The sequence below is a fragment of the Misgurnus anguillicaudatus genome, chromosome 21 (genome assembly GCF_027580225.2).
Source record: "Misgurnus anguillicaudatus chromosome 21, ASM2758022v2, whole genome shotgun sequence".
NCBI lineage: Eukaryota > Metazoa > Chordata > Actinopteri > Cypriniformes > Cobitidae > Misgurnus > Misgurnus anguillicaudatus.
The window spans coordinates 21054729-21078614 of record NC_073357.2 but is presented as its reverse complement, the minus strand read 5'-3'; the positions used below and the strand labels follow the sequence as shown (position 1 = coordinate 21078614).

The following is a 23886-nucleotide window of genomic DNA, read 5'->3' as shown; positions in this document are numbered from 1 at the left end:
TAGTGCTGCACTGGTGAGAGAGATTTCGTCTCCTGCAGCTGTCCCTTCAGACACAAAGCCACAGAAACCAGCAGGCATCAGCAGCTCAGGCCTGAGGAGGGGAACATGCAAGTGTTGTACAGAACAAAAAAACAACAACAGTCAGCACTTGCATCTGTTGTGGTGGTGCCACATGGTAATCAACAGTAAAAATGACAAAATGCATTGTAATAAAGTGTCATGGCTCTGCAATCAAAAAATGTTGTTATAATGGAAGTCAATTGGGCAAAAATGGCCACAAACAAAAAATAAGGGAGAAAAATAAATAAATCTGATGCTGCACAAAAAACTAAAAATGCATCAAAGCCAATGTTTTTACTTTTACTAATAATTTACATGCCCAAAACTGTGAAAAGGGTAAAAGAAAATCCAGCCCACAATCACTTTTTATATTAAAAATCTGTCATTTTGTGTGTTTTTTTCCCCAAATCAGTGACACCACTTATAAACTTGGCAATTAAAGAGTTAAAACCATAGATTTTTTGGTTTTGGGAAAAAAATTATTGAGCTACATTTTTACAGCCGTTCAATTTAGTGGCCATTTTGGCCACTAACAACACGAAAGGGTAGTATATTGTTGAGTTTTGGAAAAATTTCAAAGCATTTTCTTAAAATATATGTAAATATAAGATTTGTCAACAAAAATCCTTCCATTTGCTGAAACACAGAGAAAGTTGTGGCCAAATTAAGACTAACAAATAACAAAAATGGCCCAGACAACACATAAGGGTTAAGTCCCTCAGTTTGAACCATAGACTGTTGAAGATGGACGTAGTGTCCGTGACGTCACCCATAGGTTTCTGAAGATAATAAGCTTGTTTGAGATGAGCAAATTCTGCGCAGAATCGATCACCGGTGATCCGCGCAAGAAGCATGTCGGTTAGAAAAGTGTCCGACTTACGTCCGACTTGCTCTGATGTCACGCTGACGTGTGCAAATAACTCTCGCGATGGAGAGGCGGGCTCGTCGGATTCTACAGCCGAGCGCAGTTGATCTCCACCGACTGCGTTGACGAAAAGCACGATGGGAAAAGACCTGCTGAAGACACAGCTTAATGCTCATTGGCCAGGTTATGTCAGCTGATGACTTGTTAATTCTAAAAACTCTAATTCCTGTAGTAGTTTTTATATTAAAGGCGGAGTCCACGATGTTTGAAAGCCAATGTTGATATTTGAAATCACCCAAACAAACACGCCCCTTCCCCAATAGAATCTGGACTTTCTGTTGATAGACCCGCCCCACACATACGCAACCCGGCATTTGATTTGATTTGATTGGCTATAAGTGTGTTTTGGTAGTCGGCCCGTCTCCTTTTCCAACGCGTTTTTCAAACATCGTGGACTCCGCCTTTAATTCAATTGTTCTTTACTATGACATTTATATTTTTTATGAATTCCTGTAAACTTCTGTATTGGTGTTGATTTATTTGTACTGTGAGCTGTTTATATTTCACACAACAGAAACTAATTTGTATTACCACTAGATTTATTCATCCCAACATTTACTAAGTAACCTTTTCCAGTAACGAACAGTTCACCTTCGTTGATTCTCCTTATAAACATCTTTATGTAAATGAATTTATTGGTATTTAAGTTGCATCTATTTAATCCGCGATAAAATACGCGCACGTGATCTCTGCCTATGCTGACGTTTGTAGTCGACTGGACTGCGAGATTGGTGAAGTGTCTGACTTAAAAGCTCTTTTTTCACTCCTCCCCTTACTGCAGCCGTCTGCTCTCGTCTGAATTTCAGGCAAGGCAAGCTGCATCTCAAACAAGCCTAATTTTTGAAGCTTAAAGTAGGCGTTGCCTGCCGTCGCCATCTTGGCCGCGAGTCACTCGCGGATATCCGAAAACGGGTAAACAGGCGGGACGTGGGTGAAGCTGAGGTGACTGGTTGCTGAAACCACGCCCGCCTAGTGACGGCATTGGCTGTTCAACTGTCACTCAAGTGACCACGCCCCTTAATTGTGCAGAACTTAATATAATTTAAATGGATGAGGTACAAAAAAAAATCACTTTTTGTACCAGGCTGTAAAAAAAAAATATTTTCTACGGTAAAGTTGGCCATTTTAACATGGGGGTATGGTAATTGACTCCCTTTTGGAGCCTGCCTCTAGCGGCCAATTGATAAAATGCAGTTTAAATCACTTCCGTATTGGCTTCGTCAGAGAGACTGGAAGGTTGCCCCTCGGTTTGAACTCAACCCCGTCACGCCAACCATTCTCCGCCCATAATAATACGACTCCACCAATATTTGACATCATTCACAGGAAGTTGCATCTTTCAGCTCTCTTCAACAGCAAGGTGCAGAAAATGGTGAGTGATATCACACATTTTATTCATTTATTTTTAGGTATAGGCCTATTATAGTCAAGGAGGGTACTGTCAAGCTTAACAACTCAACCCCATCACATACAATTAAGATGGAAAATAATGACTTTTCAAATATACTTATTTCATTGGCTGCCATGTGGCCCACTCTTCTACACCACATTATGAGCAGTGGCCATTTTGAGCAAAAAACTCAACCCCATCACACTCAACCCCGTCACATATGTCATTGTTTCGGGGTTGTAAACTTTGTGACAGGGTTGAGTTATTCACTTAATCAATGATTTCAATTTAAAAATGTAATTTCAGTAAATATATTATTAATATATTAAATCATAACTCATATTTTTGTTATAGATAAAATATTTGATGTAATGTAGAGAAACAGTAGAGATATTCCTTAGAAAAATTCTGAAACTCATTAAACTCAATTCACAAAGTCATTAAACATAACCACACCTGTTTTTTATTCAAACATAACCAAACCAAACCGTGGGGTACTATGCAATGGAAAAGACAGGTGTGATATAGTGTGGGTCAGGTAAGCTTACTTTTGGGAGCTTTTTCATTGGGTGCAGTACGTAGTACCCAATACTTTTTTTAGTACCACGTCGGTTGGGGTTCCAAGTGATCCGAGCTGATACCAAACGTGACACCAAAACACCATAGATCACTGATTGGTCTGAGAGAATCGTTACTACCAGCGTCATGTAAAAGATTAGCTTTACCTTAGTGCTAGCTTGCGCTGTCTCAAGAAAACATGTTGTCATCTGTACTCTGCTATAAGTTCCCAAACTCCCTTTTAGCGATGAAAAACATCCATAGGTTGAAAACCAGGAACACCATACCAGTTTTTCTCCAGACTTGCAGTTTGTAGTGGCACATTCACAATGCACATGCGCATTATATGTGTAAATGCAACTTAAATAAGGCTCTGCAGAGCGCGTCCACTGACGACGCCGCCAGTGTTTGTACAGAAACTGTCATGTGATACAGAGGTAGTGATAAACAGAGGTGGTGATCAATTTTGATTTTGTGGCGGACTGAGAAATAAATGAATGTATGCGGATGTTTAGCATTCCAACAACGCTCTCACTTGTATGATACAGCAGCAGGCAGCGCAAATCTAACGACACGCCTATAATCCCTCCCACTGCGAAGTGTTACTAAACTCAAAAGAAAAGCTAACCAAGCCAAATTGAGGTGAGCTGACCCGACCCAAACCAAACCGTGGGGTACTATGCAATGGAAAAGCACCATTAGTGTAGTGTTGAGTTTGAGTCTCTCTTGTCCCCCTCCCGCTCCACCCACTTCCTCATTGTCAGCTAATGACTTTTGCAAACTTTTCCACCAACTAAACATAATCCATCAGCAACCAATTCTTTACACCACAAACCTCAGGACACACTACAACACTCATATCCAACATGCATTTTTTCTCTTTTTCTCCACTGACTGACACTGAAGTTACCATGGGTACACTTGATGCACATTTGACCATCAAGGTTCAAGGTTCAATTTTATTGTCATTACTCAGTACAGGTACAGGGTAACGAAATGCAATTAAGATCAAACCAAAAAGTGCAATAGCAGTGGTGCAAAAAGGTTGCATGACTGTAAGACATAATCATGGACTATACATATACACACACATCATATATATACATACATACATATATACACATATATATACATATATACACACACACACACACACACACACACACACACACACACACACACACCCATACATACATACACTTATAAGTTAGGCAAATAAATTAGAAATAAAGCAAATAAAATATGGTATGAAGAATAAAATCAGCAGGAATTAGAGTTCAATAGAGAAACAGCTCTAGGAAAAAAACTGTTCTTTAGTCTGCTAGTCCTTGCCCGAAGGCACCTGAAACGCCTACCGGAAGGCAGGAGAGAAAACAGTGTGTAGGCGGGGTGAGAGGGGTCCTTATGGATGCTGCGAGCTCTGTGCAGACAGCGTTTCTTCTGGGTGTGCTCGATGGCAGGTAGTGGAGTCCCAATGATACGCTGGGCGGTTTTCACCACCCGTTGCAGTGCCTTGCGTTCTGCAACAGAACAACTCCCATACCATACTGTAACACAGTTGGTCAGGATGCTTTCTATTGCACAGCGATAGAAGTTCATCTGAATAGTCTGGGAAAGCTTATTCTTCCTAAGTGTTCTCAGGAAGAAAAGGCACTGGTGGGCCTTTTTGACCAAATTAGAGGTGTTGGTTGTCCAGGACATGTCCGTCGAGATGTGGACCCCCAGAAATGTAAAACTAGAGACACGTTCAACAACCGATCCATTGATGTGGATGGCATCGTGTGTGCCACCTGTTCCTTTTCTGAAGTCCACAATGAGCTCCTTAGTTTTGGTGGTGTTGAGGAGCTGGTCATTCTGCGTGCACCATGTGGCCAGGTGCTTGATCTCCTCCCTATACGCAGTCTCATCATTGTGGCTGATGAGTCCAATAAGCGTAGTGTCGTCCGCAAACTTGATAATAGAATTAGATCCGAACACAGGCTTGCAAAGCCTCGTTCGTTTGACTCATACATATCATCAACACCTTCCTGCTCACCGGCACATTTCCATCAACTTTTAATCAAGCCCTGGTCACTCCATTGCTTAAAGCCACACTGAACAACCCCCCTCCCCATTCACGGACAGTTATAGACCTGTCTCACTCATTCCAATCATTGTAAAAACACAGATACAGCAGTGTTCAACCAGGTATCTTTCTTTATATCACTGAACAACCTACTTAATACCAAGCAGTCAGACTTCATATGCAACCACTCTATCGAAACAAAACTGCTATTAGTCAAGGAAGCATTTGGCTAGCTAAAGCAGAATCCAAATCCTCGGTTCTGATCTGCAAGAGCTGTCGGCAGCCTTTGACAGATTCAATCATCAGATACTACTAGCCACCCTATCATCGCTAGGGATCACAGGTACTCCTCTCCCATGTTTCAAATTGTAATTCTCTGATAAATCCTTTAGGGTGTCATGGAGGGGCACACTTTTCTCCATCTAAACAACATCCTTAGGACCTATCATACAGGCATCTGGCTTGTCATAACACTGCTATGCTGATGACCTAGATCTTCTTCTCATTTTACCCAGATAATCCCACCATAGCAGCAGGCATTACAGCCTGCTTAGAACACATCTCAGCTTGGATGAGGAAACACCACCTCCAGTTGAACCTATAGACTGAGCTGCTTCTATTTTCGACAAAACCCAAGATATGGCACAATCTATCCTTTCAACTTGGCGATACAAACATTACTCCTTTCACAACTGCCAGAAACCTTGGTAAAGACTTTGATTACAAACTGTCCTTCACTGATTACATTGCAAAGACAGCGGAATCATGCTGATTTGCGTTATACAATATTAGGTAGATACAGCCATTCCTTACGGTGCATGCTGCACAACTCCTGATCCAGGCCCTGGTAATCTCTAGGCTATAATACTGCAATGCTTAGTATTTTTATTAAATACTAAGTTTTTGATACAACAAGGCAAATGTATTTATTCTAAATGAAAATATTGAAATGAAAGGTTTAACACATTTGCATGTTTTGCTGTAAACAAATCTATTTTCAAATGTTTTTAAATGCTACCTCACGGATTTATTGAATATGTGGACTTTGTACCTTTTGTATGCTAAAATGAAAACCTTTAAGCTTTTCATAACCCTAACGGCTGTCAGTAGTCATCATGGCTCCCTCTGCTAATGCATCCTACCACCAGGTGGCACCCTCTCCACAATCTAGACACTGGACGGACACTCTGCTTCTACTTTCACTTCCTGTTTGTTTCCTAAAAAAACAGTTGTATCTCATCATCACACTGCTAAGTATTGTAAGCTGTAACCTGCATACCAAGCCTTGCCATTGTTTCATGTTGTCTTGCACTTGCTATAGCCTGTTCTTTGGATTACGTTAATGGATTACCCCTGTCTTGTTTGCCTGGCTTTATTAATAAACTTCTGCACTTGAATTCTAGCAAAGTCTCTGTACGTTACAACGGCAGAGTGCTGAAACATCTTGCAATTGGCTTTCAACACGTTTGTAAAATCTTTAGCTCCTGTTTGTTACAAATAAAGTATTTTAGAGTAAAAACCTTTTCTTCCATATTTGTAAATTATTTTTTGAGATTACACTGATCATCTAGGCTAACCTTCCATTTAAAAGCCTGATAATTTTACTTCTATGACTGAAAAAAGCGACTTTTAAAATGTATGCACAAAAAGCATTGTGTGTACAGGAAATTCACTTATTTAGTGTCTGCAATAGGGGAACAGCCAAATTCCTCCATACTACACTGAATAACGCTAGCAGATTTTGAGGGAGAGTTATGTTTGAGAGAAGAACGATCAAGGTCAGGATTAAGCCAACAATTAAAGTCCCCTCCCAAAATCATAAAACATGAAGAAGTGTTTGGCAGTAAGGAAAATAAACATCTAAGGAACTTGTTATCATCCCAATTGGGGCGTAACCCCTAAGGGCGGTATTCTAAAGTTTTAAATAAAAACCTATGTTCTAAAGTGTCAAAGGCTTTCTTAAAGTCTAAGAAAATAATTGATCCATCATCCTCTATCAAATGATTGTATTCTACAATATCCATATTACAATATTGTGAATAGATCTTCCTTTAAGGAATCCAGAGTGAACATCATTAAATCCCTCTTTAAAAAATGTGTGTAAAAATTTAATAATCATTGTTAAGCAAAGTGATTGGACAGAGATTTTCTAATTATAATAATCTCTAGTTTGGGGATTAAATCAAGAAAATCAGAATTAAATTTCCAATATTCCCTGTGCTGTGTGAAATTTTATACTTTGTCTTAATAATCAGGATAATAGCATAGTAATCTGTTAGAGGCGCTGGTGAAAGAGAGCAATCCTTAACGAAATGTAACAAATTATCTGAAGTTAACCAATAATCAATCCTCGATTTGCTAGAGGCATTGGGTCTAAACCAAGAAAACTGTTTGATGTAAGGGTTAAGATGTCTCCAAACCTTAAATACTTTAAGATTGTTGCAAAAATTAGTAATCATACAGTTTGATTGAGGGGTACTACTTTTAGGTGCATGCCTGTCAAGAGTTTCATTAAGGTCTCTCCACCTATGGCAATATTATCTATTGGGAATAACCTCTTGAAAACACAAATTAAAGAAGAAACCTGCTGATTTTGTTTTGCATTATTATAACAATAAACATTAACCAAAATTTTAAAAAATTCAATATCCAAAACAGTTGCTACCCATTGATCGCAGTTCCTGCAGAGTGGGAGGATCCATTGCTTAAAGGTGCAGTGTGTAATTTTTAGAAGGATCTCTTTACAGAAATGCATAATAATATAAAAAACTAAATTATCAGGGGTGTATAAAGACATCATTTTCATAAATAACCGTTATATGTTTATTGCCTTAGAATGAGACGTTTTATCTACATACACAGAGGGCCCCCTTACATGGAAGTCGCCATTTTGTGCAGCCATGTTTCTACAGATGCCCTTAACGGACAAACTTTTTTACTAAGTTGTCTCCAACAATGACATGTTTGTACCCAAACTTTTTCCCCACTTCAAACACAGCACAAATGACATTTGTATGCCAGTCTCCACCCACGCCTGCATGTATTAAAGGAGACGGCATGGACCATTCAGTAGCTTTTTTCTTCACAGCTCACTGGTTTGGTCTCTCTTTCCAGTAAATATGAAGTTGTTTATTTGTTTTAAGCACAAATTCACTAAAAATATATATTTTTTGGTCTAAAAAAGACATTTTATTAGGTCATACTGCTCATCAAGAAAATGCATCTTGATTTAAGAACTTTTAGATATTTGTACTGAAAACTAGACATATACTAAGTTAGAAAGTCACACCCCTACTGTCATTATCTTCTAATGGTTCCTCTATCAGGGAACCGTGGTTACAGTCGTAACAAAGAAGTTTTTAAGGAACACTCATTAATAAGTTAGATTTATTCCAAAGTCTGATTTATTCCAAAGCACAGAACAGGTTTCAAGAATAGCACACTTCTCTTACAATTGCGATTTATTATTTTTTACAAAAAGTATACAGAATAGTTCTGACAATTGCTGTAAAGATGATGTTGACATTTTAATACTAACACCTATGGTCCTGTACTACACAGTGGTTATTAATGACTACAAAAAGGTAAAAACTGCCACTAAAATAATTTTGATTAATTGATTTGATTAAAATGTAATGAGTTAATGTTTAAGTAAATATAACTAAAAGAAATAATGTATTGGTAGCTCAGCAGAGTATAAGTCACATCCCAGTTATTTTAGATCCGAGTAATTTATATCTTGATCATTGGCATAGCTTGACATTGAGCTTGGGGAGGGCAGACTGGTCTATCATAGTATCTATACCGGATCAAGTGCTATGATTTTTACCCACAAACTAAAGATCAGTGATGGCCTTTTTTTTAGGGCGCACGATGTGAAGCTTTTCACAACATGTATTTAGCCCGTCATGTGTGTGGTTCGTCATTTCAAAATATGTGTTCGCTGCGTCTTGTCAAAACAAGTGCCCGCCTGCACACGAGTCTAAAGGGTTTCTATATATATATATATATATATATATATATATATAAATATATATTAATTCCTCCCAAGGGTTTTTGTCCTTCTATGACTTTTTCCCATTGGGTTTTTTTTCCTAGAGGGTTTTTAGTCCCAGGGAGAGTCAGCCAACTTTGGCTTAACTTAGCACTTTACTGTATACGTTACATTATTAATATGCTCGCTTGTACGGTTTAACCGCTTTCTCTACTTCTTATATTATCTATTGATTTTCTGTGTTCTCCTCTACATCTTCTCATGTAAAGCTGCTTTGCAACAATTAACATTTGTGAAAAGCGCTATATAAATAAAATTGAATTGAATTGAATAAAAGTGACGCTCGCGTTTGCCAGATACTCGCTTAATCTCATGTGTAATTAGAGTTTACGGTTAAGTGAGTTTTGTGAGTATTTTGTGAACATATCTTTTATCATAAAGCGTTCCGACATGTGTGATGCAGACACTTATTTTGACAAAACGCATGATGCACATGACGCAACAAACACACATTTTGGAATGACGAGCGACACACGACATTCCAAACACATTTTGAATTCGCGCCCCTCGGAGGAGAAGTCACCAGCTACCACTGCTAAAGATAATAAACTTAAAAACATTTTTGTTGACTACATTAAAATAACACAGCCCGAATGTTGGATAAAAATGAAAATAGATTTCATATTTTGTAACTTTACACTTTATTTTGTAACGTTACACTTTATTTTTACTAATGATAATAATAATGGTACTATATTGGGATAAATTACTCTCACTGTAACCGTTTTTATTATTGTATAGCATCCCAAATATTGAAGCATCCTAAATCATAATGAATTGTTTGACAGTAAATATAAACAGCAATTATATTAAAGGTAAGAGGTTTAATGGGTTACTCACTACAGTATCTACACTGCAATAAAAAAAAATCATGCACGGGTTAATTAATTTTAGGGCATTTTATTAACTTCTTAAACGCAACAATTTATTGGCTAATTAATACAAGTAAAAAACAAGAAGGAAAATTAATATGCAGTGAACAGTACATTGGTGATTAATTTATACAATCTTGGGGTAAAATCAAGGACTCCACCAAAGGTTTTAAGGCAGCTGCACATGCCAGGCATTGTTTAAAAGAAGAGCGCTCTAGATACCTCTGCTCCATCGTGATTGGAAGGCAGCATAAAAAGTAACTTTAACAAGTGCAAAGTTTTGATAAATACAAATATTATGATATGATTAATGATTTTTTTTTTTTTACAAAATATCTTATAAAGTAATGTTTTAGAGCTCCGCCTATGATCTATATGTACATTTCTCAAAAAAAAGAAGAAATGTATTTTTTTCCACAGATGGTATATCGTCAACAAGATTTTGTACCTCAGCATTTCATTTGATAGCAATTTCTGGTGAAGATTTGTAGGAAAACGAAACTGCTCTGATTTAGAAAACACCTTAAAAAAAGACATTATTTTCAGTAAGAGGTTACCCGTTTAAGTACCTTACAAAATATTTAACTTTAAAATTTTCCGTTACACATACAAATTAACAACCTTTATTATAGCATAATGTAGCCATGTCATGGAAGTTCTATTGTCCGAGAGGAGACACTGCTCTCCCTGAGTGAGTCACTTGTCAATGGGCGTTAGACAGCGTCTGGACCACTGAACATGGGATGCTCTCTGCTGAGACCCATTGGATACTGCTGAGTCCAGTCCAGCACCACTGGCTTACAAAGACCACAGCATCGACACTGGAAGAAGTTCACCAGGTTTCTAATTACTCCAAGACTACAGGACAAAGAACAAAAAGTGTTTTTAACAGCGTTAAATACAGTTTAATATGGCTTATTTGTCAAACTACTACTACTACTAAAAGCATTTAAACATATTTTCTAAACACTTTCCCATAAACAGACAGTGCTGCCTAAAACATTTTCAATTGGTCTAATTGATCTAACAGCATCAATGGAAGAAATGCAGAATTGGCTGGGATAAGTATTTAAGCAGTATTTGCATCTTACTTGAATGGATTTTGTCTGAGCGAGGCCTGAGGGAGTTTCCTCTGTCTGTGCAACAGGTTTGTTCTCTCTGCGGTTGTCAGACCCAGAAATGCAATCTGACAAAAAATAAAGCAAATTACACACATACATGCATGTAAGTGACTGTGAATGATAAAAGAACATACAACAGCTTTTCATACTGTATATATGATTACAACCATACCAAATTAACAAAAATTACAAATTATTGTCCCTAACATTGCTTTCAATACAACTTAAGCAAATATTTATAATAACTAGGTTTAAAACTTTATTCAATTCTATTAAAATATTATTTATATAATACTTTTCACAATTGACCCTTCGTGGGAATTTGATTGACAGGCGACCTGACCAATCATAACACAGATATTATCCATCCCCTGACACTATTTGTCATTTTGTCTGATAATCAAACATGTCCTATTGTTTGATCTTAGCTGTCACACTGTACAACAATAAAGACTTAGAATTAATACGGAATGGAATAAAACTGACTTGCACAAGAAGACTCATCTGAAGTTTAACAATTACTTACATTAACTATTATTATTGTAAAAAAAAAACTAAACAGTCTTCGTGTATAATAAGTGCAACGTTCAGAAGAGTTAAGTTAATTAATAATTTATTATTCTAAGGGCCACATTAGGATTAGAATTGTCTTCTTTCCCCAGGAATTTAACCATAGTTTTACATTTAGTCATTTAGCAGACGCTTCTATCCAAAAACACTTACAAAGATTCGGAAACAATAAAGCAATTTGTCGTGTGAAGGCAGTAATAGAAGAAGTGCTACGTTTTTTAAAATTCAAAAACAATACCTGAGAAAGATTGTTTTTAATATAATAGAAGATAGAAGAGTAGTCAACATCTACTTGGCAAGTATTCACAGAAAAGAAGTGAAGTAAGCCTAGGAAATTAACCCTAGTAGTAAAACTGAAGTATCCATGTTTTTGTTTACTACCATTTGAATGACCATGGGTTCTGTTCAACTAAAAATATGTGGTTACTATGGTTTTAATGTAAATAAAAAAACTATTGTAATAGTTATCTGAGAGGGAATATCTAAGAGTAAAACAGCTCTTTACATGCAATCATACAGACTGTGTTGAATTGCATCAAGAATCTTGGTGAAATTTGTCTTTTAATGACAGCAGAAAACATAATAATTGAACAATTATTTGAACTGTAAATTGAAATAAAAATCTAAACATTTATTTTTGTTCCTGTAACAAAATCCATTTCCTCCACCATTTGTCTGCCCGTTTAAAAACAAATGTCAGAAAAAAAAATTCTGTTTAATGATCATACCCAAGCCATGAAACCTCTTGAATCCAATAGGTTTTAAAACATCATTTTGCACTTACCCAGCAAACATGCGTGGGCACGTCACACATGTCAGTGTGGGAAGGGCAAACCCACACCAAACCCCAGGTAAGCCCCATGCAGGTTGGCGCGTCGGGCCGATAGCAGTTTGACTGCCCCATAGGGGATAGCCCATATGAGCCACCATTAGGGTTTTTCATGGGCCAACCCCCTATGGACTTACCTTCATTAAAAATTCTGTTATCATTTGCTCACTCTTATGTTGTTGCAAACCTGTATAAATGTATTTGTTCTGAAGAACACGAAGGAAGATATTTTGAGGAATGTTTGTAACCAAACCTTTAATGAGCCTCATTCACTTCTATAGTAGGAAAAATAATACTACGGAAGTGAATAGGGCTCATTAATAGTTTACTGCCCTGTTTTTAATGTTATAGCCATATTTAAATAAAGGCTTTTTACTTTTTGATATATGAAGAGTGCCTTGGATTCCCCTTTTCTCATTAATAGTTTGTTTACAAAACAATTGGTACAATTAAACTGTTAGCAAAAACTTGAGAATTGAGTGGGGCCGAGGGGGACGCTGCTGCAAATACCCCTTCCCCTAATAGATAATCTCACTCCAAACTTGTGGTAAAACTTCAGAGCCCTGTAGACATATATCTATTGTTTGTCTGACAAGTATTCACTAAGTTATAGTTAAGTTTGTGACGCAAATGATTTCACTTAGGGAGAGAGAACAGAATGCGCCTCATGTTTATTTTCTTAATTTTGTGAAAAGCACAACATTGTTGTTTTAAAACAAGACACTTTACATTTTTGAATGATGTATAAATCATATATGCATGTCTAAAATCAGCAGATAATTAAGGCTCTCGGTCCAGTGATTGAAGAAAGAATAGGTTGCCCATGCCGCCATCGACCCCTAAGTGTTAAAGCAGCTTTCAAACAATGCACATTGTATAACACTCGCTGCGTAGACGTTTGTAGCATGGCAAGAGACGCAATGCTTCGTTCCCGTTATTTCAGGGATCCGGGGTTACGTGAGTAACCTAAGCGTTCCCTTTCAATACGGTTCACTTCGCATTGCGTCAGTTGCTGACGCTATGGGGGAACGTAATCCCATCACGCCGTGCATACACAACGGACTAATAAAGTGCCTTACCGGAGAGACACTGCGTGTGGCTCCTATATCCGGCATATTCACAGCTTTAAAGCAAAAGTGTAAGCACCATATAAAAGGTTAACGCGCATACGGTGGGGTTTAAAATGCACCGGGAGCACATAACATAGCACAAGACGGCGAGATCACAGAGCGCGCCGCAGGTGTGTGAGATAAGTAAATTCAAAGTCACGTTGGTGAGCTCGCTGAGCGCACCGTGGTGTACACATAAAACGCATGAGCGTGCATAATTGAGCCGAGAGAACCTGCGCTCGTAGGGTACAAGCTGTACAATCTGACAAACGTAGACGGCGAAGACCAGCCGGCCGCGTAGCAGATATCAAATATAGATACCCTGTAGACCAAGTCCATGATGAAGCCAAACTCGCAAAGAGTGGGCTCTAACATATAGGACATAGCTCATATAGAGGGGCGTGAGCCAGTGCGATGGCTTCAACGATCCATCTAATAACCACTGTTAGCAACAGGCATACATAGTGAGTGATCTGCAAAGCTCAGGAACGGCCGATCTGACTATAATATGCGGCAGAACGGTTCGTAGCATGGGATTATACAGATACCACAATAGTGTGAACCCAGGTGCGCCCTCGAGCGCATTGGGATGCATATAGGTAGTATTATAGTGCACAGACTGGTGAGCTTTCCAAGCGATAATAAATAAATAAATAAATCAGATAAATCAATCAGAGTGTTATAATGCACAGGCCGGCAAGATCCTCGAGCGCGCCATCATGTGTTCTGATAATAAATTGTGTGCACACGGGTGAACCCTTCAGTGCACCATGAATGTGTATAGATAAATCAGTGCACAGAACGCGCCGTGAATGTGTACAGATATGATTGATGAACGTAACGGTGGGCACCCAATGCACCGTGAACGTACACTGATAAACAACAATGTACAGTATTGTTCAAAATAATAGCAGTACAATGTGACTAACCAGAATAATCAAGGTTTTTAGTATATTTTTTATTGCTACGTGGCAAACAAGTTACCAGTAGGTTCAGTAGATTCTCAGAAAACAAATGAGACCCAGCATTCATGATATGCACGCTCTTAAGGCTGTGCAATTGGGCAATTAGTTGAATTAGTTGAAAGGGGTGTGTTCAAAAAAATAGCAGTGTGGCATTCAATCACTGAGGTCATCAATTTTGTGAAGAAACATGTGTGAATCAGGTGGCCCCTATTTAAGGATGAAGCCAACACTTGTTGAACATGCATTTGAAAGCTGAGGAAAATGGGTCGTTCAAGACATTGTTCAGAAGAACAGCGTACTTTGATTAAAAAGTTGATTGGAGAGGGGAAAAACTATAAAGAGGTGCAAAAAATGATAGGCTGTTCAGCTAAAATGATCTCCAATGCCTTAAAATGGAGAGCAAAACCAGAGAGACGTGGAAGAAAACGGAAGACAACCATCAAAATGGATAGAAGAATAACCAGAATGGCAAAGGCTCAGCCAATGATCACCTCCAGGATGATCAAAGACAGTGTGGATTTACCTGTAAGTACTGTGACAGTTAGAAGACGTCTGTGTGAAGCTAATCTATTTTCAAGAATCCCCCGCAAAGTCCCTCTGTTAAAAAAAAGGCATGTGCAGAAGAGGTTACAATTTGCCAAAGAACACATCAACTGGCCTAAAGAGAAATGGAGGAACATTTTGTGGACTGATGAGAGTAAAATTGTTCTTTTTGGGTCCAAGGGCCACAGGCAGTTTGTGAGACGACCCCCAAACTCTGAATTCAAGCCACAGTACACAGTGAAGACAGTGAAGCATGGAGGTGCAAGTATCATGATATGGGCATGTTTCTCCTACTATGGTGTTGGGCCTATTTATCGCATACCAGGGATCATGGATCAGTTTGCATATGTTAAAATACTTGAAGAGGTCATGTTGCCCTATGCTGAAGAGGACATGCCCTTGAAATGGTTGTTTCAACAAGACAATGACCCAAAACACACTAGTAAACGGGCAAAGTCTTGGTTCCAAACCAACAAAATTAATGTTATGGAGTGGCCAGCCCAATCTCCAGACCTTAATCCAATTGAGAACTTGTGGGGTGATATCAAAAATGCTGTTTCTGAAGCAAAACCAAGAAATGTGAATGAATTGTGGAATGTTGTTAAAGAATCATGGAGTGGAATAACAGCTGAGAGGTGCCACAAGTTGGTTGACTCCATGCCACACAGATGTCAAGCAGTTTTAAAAAACTGTGGTCATACAACTAAATATTAGTTTAGTGATTCACAGGATTGCTAAATCCCAGAAAAAAAAATGTTTGTACAAAATAGTTTTGAGTTTGTACAGTCAAAGGTAGACACTGCTGTTTTTTTGAACACACCCCTTTCAACAAATTGCCCAATTGCACAGCCTTAAGAGCGTGCATATCATGAATGCTGGGTCTTGTTTGTTTTCTGAGAATCTACTGAACCTACTGGTAACTTGTTTGCCACGTAGCAATAAAAAATATACTAAAAACCTTGATTATTCTGGTTAGTCACATTGCACTGCTATTATCCCGAACAACACCGTATGTGTCACAAAGCATAACACAGCCGTGTATACAGGTGAGCTTTTCCAAGCGCATCTTTAGTGTATACCGAAATGTTATAGTGTGCATATGTGAGCTTTTCTAAGCGCACGGTGGACGCATATAATTAAAAAACATATTGTGCATACAGGTGAGCTAACGGGCGCACCTTTAATGCAACAAACCTCAGGAGTGCGCGAAGCAGGGATGTCGAAGCTGTAAACTGACAACGTGGACGGCAGGGACCAGCCGGTCGTGTCACAAATGTCAAATGAGAAACCTCTAAGACCATGCCCGAGGAGCTAATCCATACATGGAGTAGACTAACCACGAGTGAGCATCATTGTCACGGGAGGTGATAACGTCAACAATCCAAAAATAACCTGTATTGACAGGTGCGCTAGTGAGTGATCTGTGACGCAGATGAACAGCTGATCGTCTGATGTACGTCAGACGTATCTGTTATACAGGACCTTGGACAGTTCCAGAGCGCTGTGCCCTGGGCACCGTCCACATCTGAGAAATGACAGGCTTATGAATAAAGTGAATGGTCGGTCGTAAAAGCGTGGTTCGCTGTTATCACCGCCACATAAATATAGGTTGGGGGAGAGAGCCGCCATGCACGAGCCTCTGTAGTGAGGAGAAAAGTGTTTCACCCACAATTCGCGGGGGGTTTATACTTTTCGCTGTCACTAGACAGAATAGATCAGACTTTGCATAAGGACGCCTCGCGAAAGGGGTCCGAGCAGCTCGTGTCAACGTGTCATAAGGCACGTAATGTAGGTCGTATCCCACGGATGCAATCTCCGCACGCCCATCGTAACTGGTTAATATGTCTGCATCTTGGTAGTTTAAGCACGAGATGCGTATCACTCTGATTGAACATAGCTTATAAAGCAATGCAATGAGTTTATAAAGAAGATGACTGGTCAGCTTGTACAGGGAGCGAGATCTCAGTCTGGTTCGGTGAATAATGAAACCACCGTAGTTTGCCCGACCGCATTATCACAATAACAAAGTCGAGCTTCCCGGCCATCAGCTCGGGACCTTTGCTTAGTCAAACTGAAGTGGTCTTATGAACAGAATGCCACGATATTCAGCTTTCCGGGGCTCGTTAGAAGGGTACGTGAGCCCGTCTTAAACGAGATGCCGCGTGTCTGACTGTGAGCGGCTTTGAGCTCGCTTTCCGAGCGTCATAAAAGAAACTTATTGTGGCGGGTAGCAAGCTCACTTGAGGTTGATATTACCCTTAATATCTCCGCGTATTGGAGCGGAGCGGAGGTGTGAGCGTCTTCGGATCCGCTGATATAAATCAGCTATATGGCCGAAAAACGTCATAAACTGCTTGGCTGTAAGCCTTTGAGTGGCTGTCCGGAGAGGGCGCAATTCAAACGCTTGGAGCCATGAAAAAGTCTGAGGCTGCCGTCTCTCTAGGAAGAGAAAATAACAGCCGTAACACCGTGCTCGTTTGCGCCGTCAGTATTGTAGCGGAGAAACTGAGGTGGGCTGTGAGCGAATTTGGCAGAAAGGTGTTAGAGACACCGTACAGCCGTGGAGTGTCAATACACAGTATATGGCCAAACCGGGTTTTTTTCGGCAAGCGTCGATACAATTATGGACGGCGGGCCATGTGTGCGTATTACTGACTGCTTGTCGGTAAGGCGAAAAACTGTTTAGAGACACCGTACAGCGGTGGGGTGTCAATACACAGTATAGTAAGCACGGAAATTGCTCTTAGAGGAATTCAATACCGTTCGCCACTATAGTGAGGTCGCATAACCGACAGTATTACACAGTATGTTTTGGATAAACCGCACACAGAAAACATTTCAGGGCAGTCCAGCCGAGGCGCGACTTAACCCTTCCTCTCCCAGACAGTTTGTTCTCTGGCGACGCAGCTGTGCTGCGAAGACCAGAGCTCGCAGAGCAGAAGGTCTAGGTGGTTTAATGTCAGACTGGACCCATCACAGAGAGGAAGTCTGCCGTGAGGCCCGCGGTTTTGCCGTTTATTAAAAGGGCAGAAAAACCGGGTATATAAGAATGTACCAATATTCAGTGCACTGATATAGGACGGGACTGAATAAAGGGAGGTATTCGGGCCTCAGTATATTATAAACAAATTCATTCTGCCTCTGATTCCGTCTAAACCAGAGAGAAATGACCGGGCAGACGAATAGTGAGCTCTCCCGAAGTGAGACAGACTCACAAGGCCGGTTAAGCTCTTATAATAAGTGTTTTTTGCGCTCCAATAGAGGCGTGTCCGCCTTATCGAGCAGACGAATGAGATCGCGCCGCTCAAGGAGGGGAGGGTCATGAAGCTCTGTAATCGTTGAACACTAGACAGCTGCATTTAGAGGCAGCGAGCCGTAAGACCGCATGCTAACTCTAAGAAGCCGTTAAGAGACCTCACCACTGGGGAAAGGAGCGAGGGACTCCGCGAGTGTAGAGCACGAGTGGCTGTGCTATGACAGGGAACAGGAGCAGACCCGCCCGTGTTTGCTTGTCGTATGCATCTATCTTAGTTATACGGTTCCCCCGCTTGTTCATCTCAACAAGAGAGGAACGGCAGAGGGGAGCAGCAACACAGATAGAACACCCATGCGTCGTATGAACGGTATTACCCGATGCACACAGGGGATTCATATGAATGTGCCAGAGATCTCACCACTGAATGTGAGGAGTGAGGGACTCTGAGTGTAAAGCATGAACGGTTGTGTGTGACAGAACACAGGGGGGGTTAGCCCATGTGTGCTTGTTTATGCATCCATCTAGTCTCATGGCTCACCGTGTGTTCATCCCGGCGAAAGAGGAACAGCAGGGGGAGCAAGAAACATGGATAGGACAACCGATGCATATAAGCATGGCGTGGGAGGTGCCAGACCGGTGACGCGCTCGGGGAAATTCATAGTAAAGAGGCTCACTCGGGCCGCTGTGCTGGACGCTATGACAATAGCACCTGCTCTTTTAGCTTATAGCTTTATATTAAAATATTGATCTTACCGGGCGCAGGGGAGACCTCGTCAGGCATGTGTTCGCTGCACAGGGCTCGTACCACGGCAAGCGAAGGCTATCTTTGGTTCTCGGCCGGAGAAGACGCTAGACCTGGATTCTGCTATCTTCGGTTCTCAGCCGGAAAACGGCAGGGGAAGACGCTAGGCCTGGACTCCGCTGCAGGGCGTGTGTTGACGGCAAATCAAGGCTTCTTCTTCTTCGGAGCAGCGAGAGGTTCGCGCTGAAGGAGAAAATTAATGAGCTCTTGACGCTTGACCCGCGCTTATATAAGGACGTGTGCATCCCGCGCGCGGGCTCAAACGTCATTGGTCTGTATTTTTTATAGATGTTTTCCAATAGGCTTCAATCGCGGAGTAAACAGGAGTTTCCCCCATAGCGTCAGCAACCGACGCAATGCGAAGTGAACCGCACCGAAAGGGAACTAAACAATAGTCTTACTCTTGATATTGTCTGACTATCCAGGGCCCAGGTCAGGAAACAGACAGATCAGCTTACCCGTCCATCTGTTAGCTGCCTTGACATGTCAAAATCACATATATCCCAGCCCATAGAGCCTTTTTTACCAGAGTATTAATACAATTCGACTGTGTCTGTTCCTCGAACAAACAAATACAGAGCACCGTTTACCGCGTCTCGTACAAATCTTATTAGCATAAAATTAGAACACAATACATTAACAGATGAAACTCAAATGTTAAAATTCGGCCTTCTTAACATTAGATCGCTTACCAATAAAGAACCTATTATCAATTAAATAATTACAGACCAAAACTTAGATGCACTCTGTTTAACAGAGACCTGGCTTAAAGCAGACGATTACATTAGTTTAAACGAATCCACCCCACAAGACTATTATTATAAACACGTACCTCGTTTAAAGGGGAGAGGGGGTGGTGTAGCTACAATATGCAAGAAAATATTTAAAGTAAACCATAAATCCGAACTAAAATTTAATTCATTTGAAATAATGCTGTTAAATATGGAAATAAATGATAGTAACAACAAACAGCTGTCAGTTTGTTTTAGCTACCATCTACAGGTCTCCGGTCCACCACACAGATTTTCTTAAAGAAATAGCAAATTTCCTGTCTGAGCTTACAGTCACTGTAAATAAAGCTCTATCGTTGGTGATTTTAATATCCATGTGGATAACCCAAAAGATGCATTAGGATGTGCGTTTATGGATGTTCTAAATTCTCTCATTATTAGACAAAACGTGTCAGGGCCCACACATACTCGTAAGCACACATTAGACTTAATTCTGTCACTCGGACTCAATATTAATGACATCGAAATATCACCCCAGAGCGATGCAGTTTCAGACCATTGCCTTGTGTCACACACGGCACTTCCAGATAGGATCACTCAGTCTATGCTACAGATGCTACAGATCAGCCAGAACACCAACTTCCACCACTAAAGATAGCTTTATTAGCACTCTTCCAGACCTGTCCAAAATGAAACATGTAGCAGATAAGTGTGAAGATCTCAATATTGTAATAGAAAACCTGAACAACGTTTGTTCTAGCACGCTGGATGCCGTTGCTCACATTCGAAAAAAGAGAATCAAAGAAAAAACGCCAGCTCCGTGGCACGACCATCACACCGCAGCCCCCACAAAAGCAGCCAGAAAAATGGAACAAAACCACCGAAGCACAAAGCTAGAGGCATGGCGTGCAGCATGGAAAGAGAGTCAGAGGCCAGATCTACCTATCTCAGTACGCTTATTAAAGAAAATCATAACAACCCTCGTTTCCTATTTAGCACAGTTGCGAAACTGACTAGAAACAAAAAACAAACAGAACCCAATAGCAAACTCCAACACAATAGTACCGACTTCATGAACTTCTTTACTAACAAAATTATGGTTAGGCATAAGAAAAAAAAATTTTTGGTTCCGGTTTCCGACCGACCCTGCCAATTTATGTGCGACCCAAATTTATTTTATGAGCTTGGGAAAGAAATAATACACATTAAATAAATACACAAATAAAAAAACTTTGAGGCGAACTATAATTTACCTTTTAGTACAGCACCGTTTTTGTAAAGCATGCAATGCAACGTCCTCTACCAATGCTAAAAACAAGGCAGCTATACGATCGTTAACACAATCGTTCACACATCGTTGTCATCACTTACAAAAGCACTGGTAACTTTTGGTGTGCATTCGAGATGCTTTTTCGTGCACAGCAACGTAATCTTTTGCGCCCGCCGAAAGTTGTAACTTACAGACCAAAAAAGACGAGCTGAACAACGATATGCAAGTGGGCTTTTCTCTTCCAGAGAGGACAAACCAAGGCTCACTTTTGCGGTCAGAAAGTGAATTATAATATTTGAATTTATGGTATTATGACCAGGGCTTGACATTAACACCCGCCAAATGCAGGTAGATTTCGGCCGTGGCGGGTAAAGGGGAAGGGGATCGCACACCGGCCGCGCAGCTCAGCGCCGCGCAGCGCCTAGGAGAACTCGGAGGTATTGTAAACCGGAAGTGCACTTTAAATAGCGCGAGGTTCGTCAGATAGCGTCTAATTCAAAATGTAAAATATACATTAGCAGCCAATGTTAATCATTAATGATGTGGGACACATATGATGTTATTTAATGTTAAACTGTGTGAGTGGCGCTGTGTGGCGCGACAGGGATTTGAACAACTTCCTGAGTCACAGCTGGGCGGCGCCGGTGTGCGTACACTCATAGAAAACAATGTGTTACATTTTTTTAGAACGGCGCGGCGCTGCGCGGCGCTGAGCTGCGCGGCCGGTGTGCGATCCCCTTAAGACAGCCAATCCCAAAATATATTATTTTAAAATGTAGTTTTCTTAAAAGTTATGCGAAATGATAAACAATACGCAATGCGACAACTTCCATGAGCACTCTGCACCCAGCGCAACGCAAAGAGACCGTTTGTTGAGAGACGCGATCAGCGGGGCGTTGCGGACCAAAGCGTCACCTTCCAGAGAGCGCGCAAGAGCTGATGGATATGGGAATGCACAAGAGGACGCAGTCTGAGCGCATACACACTTCGGGAAAGATAAAACAATTGCATGGAAGTGATTGATTAGATATAAATTGCGTGCAAACTCTCAGGGCAAGAGCGAAGAGAAATTCAAGCGCATACCTGAATGCACACGAAATCAAAGAAAACCCGCCAGCTGAGAGGTTTGCGCATCATTTTAATGTTACAATAATGCCCTCTCAACATTTGTCATTAAAAAGTCTTAAATCACTTTTATCAGTAACCATGATCAAGCTTATAAAATACATCTGCATAAACTAGCTGACAGTAAAATTAATGTACATTTCTTGACAGTATTTACTGCTGTTGTTAATAAATATTTAAAGTGGTTGTCGATGGGTTTTGTGTTTATCTTTTCAGTTTAGAAAGTGTTTCTTCTACACACCTGCTCTACTTTTAATATATTCATTCAAAGTTAATCTATTTATGCCTTACTTACTAGCATGTTTTTCATGCACCTAAATATATGATATGATCTATACTGATATACCAGCTATATACCAGCTAATAAATGTTGTCTTAATTTGGGTAGTCAGACTGCATTTGAAATTCAGTCTGCATCTAATTTAGCAAGTAAATTTGCTCGAATTAAAGTCATTTTAGGATGCCAAAGTCAAGTTTAATCATAAAATTGATTTTACCAGCAACAAAAATTTGGCCAGTGAAAATGCTGAGTGGCTAGTAACTTTGAAAAACTAGCCACTTTGGCTGGTGAGCAAAAAAGTTAATGTCAAATCCTGATTATGACAAAAGAGATAATCTGTGGAGACGTGCTGCGCTGCGTGAGACAAACACGCAATATAGCCAAAGTCACCTCATATATCCGCTATTCAATTAAAAAATTTAACAATTTCCTACCTATCCCTTGCTGCCACTGAAAAAAAATAAATAAAATAAAATAAAATCCCTACCGACCCATGACCTAAACTGACAACCAACCAGAACCAAACTTATTTTTTTATGCCTTATTAGGGAAAACATAGAAGCTACGCAAGCAGCCACCACTCTACCCAATAGTACATTTAACACTAGATTACCACACGAACATCTTGAGTCACTCAAACCCACCACAACAGAAGAGCTCTCCAAATCAGCAACATCATCCAAATCATCGCCCTGCACACAAGACCCCGCTCCCACAAAACCACTCAAAGAGGCATTTCCCGTAGTGTCAGACCCAGTACCATCTTTAACTCATCGCCAGAACCAGGATACGCTCCAACAGCTCCCAAACCAGCAGGTACCAGACCGCCCACCAAAAATCCAAACCTTGACCAGGGAGATCCAACAACCCCAGACCAATCTCAAATCTACATATTCTTTCTAAAATATTAGAAAAAGTAGTGGCAAGCCAGCTACACAAATTCATAGTGAATAATAGTACATATGAAGTTCCAATCAGGATTCAGGCCCCACCATAGCACAGAGACAGCATTGTTACAAATGACCTCCTTTTAACATCCGATTGTGGTGAAATCTCAATCCTTATATTACTAGACCTTACTGAAGCCTTTGACACATTAGATCACAGAATGTTACTCAATAGACTAGAAAACTATGTTGGCATCAGTGGTCAGGCATTAGCCTGGTTTAGGTCGTATCTAACCACTCGATATCACTTTATGTAAATGAGGAAGTCATATCACTCCCCGGTTTAATACGGTGTACCACAGGGATCAGTTTTAGGCCTTATCCTATTCTCGTTATATATGTTACCTCTAGGAGACATTATCAGGAAACATAAAAATACGTTTTCACTGCTATGCGGAGACGCAAGAGAGTGGC

The 23886-nt window shown here is 40.2% G+C and overlaps 1 protein-coding gene across 4 annotated transcripts in view; it reads right to left on the bottom strand.

Moving 5' to 3' along the window:
- Positions 1-9936: 9936 nt before the first annotated feature.
- zdhhc13 (zDHHC palmitoyltransferase 13) overlaps positions 9937-23886 on the bottom strand; it is a 191333-nt gene continuing 177383 nt past the window's right edge. For all 4 annotated transcript variants that reach the window (XM_073859806.1, XM_073859808.1, XM_073859805.1 and 1 more), the window contains 2 exons: positions 11016-11110; positions 9937-10782 (listed from right to left, as the gene is read on the bottom strand). In XM_073859806.1, coding sequence (XP_073715907.1) covers positions 10638-10782; positions 11016-11110 — 240 coding nt within the window. In that variant the 3' untranslated portion in view covers positions 9937-10637. The remainder of the gene's footprint in view (positions 10783-11015; positions 11111-23886) is intronic.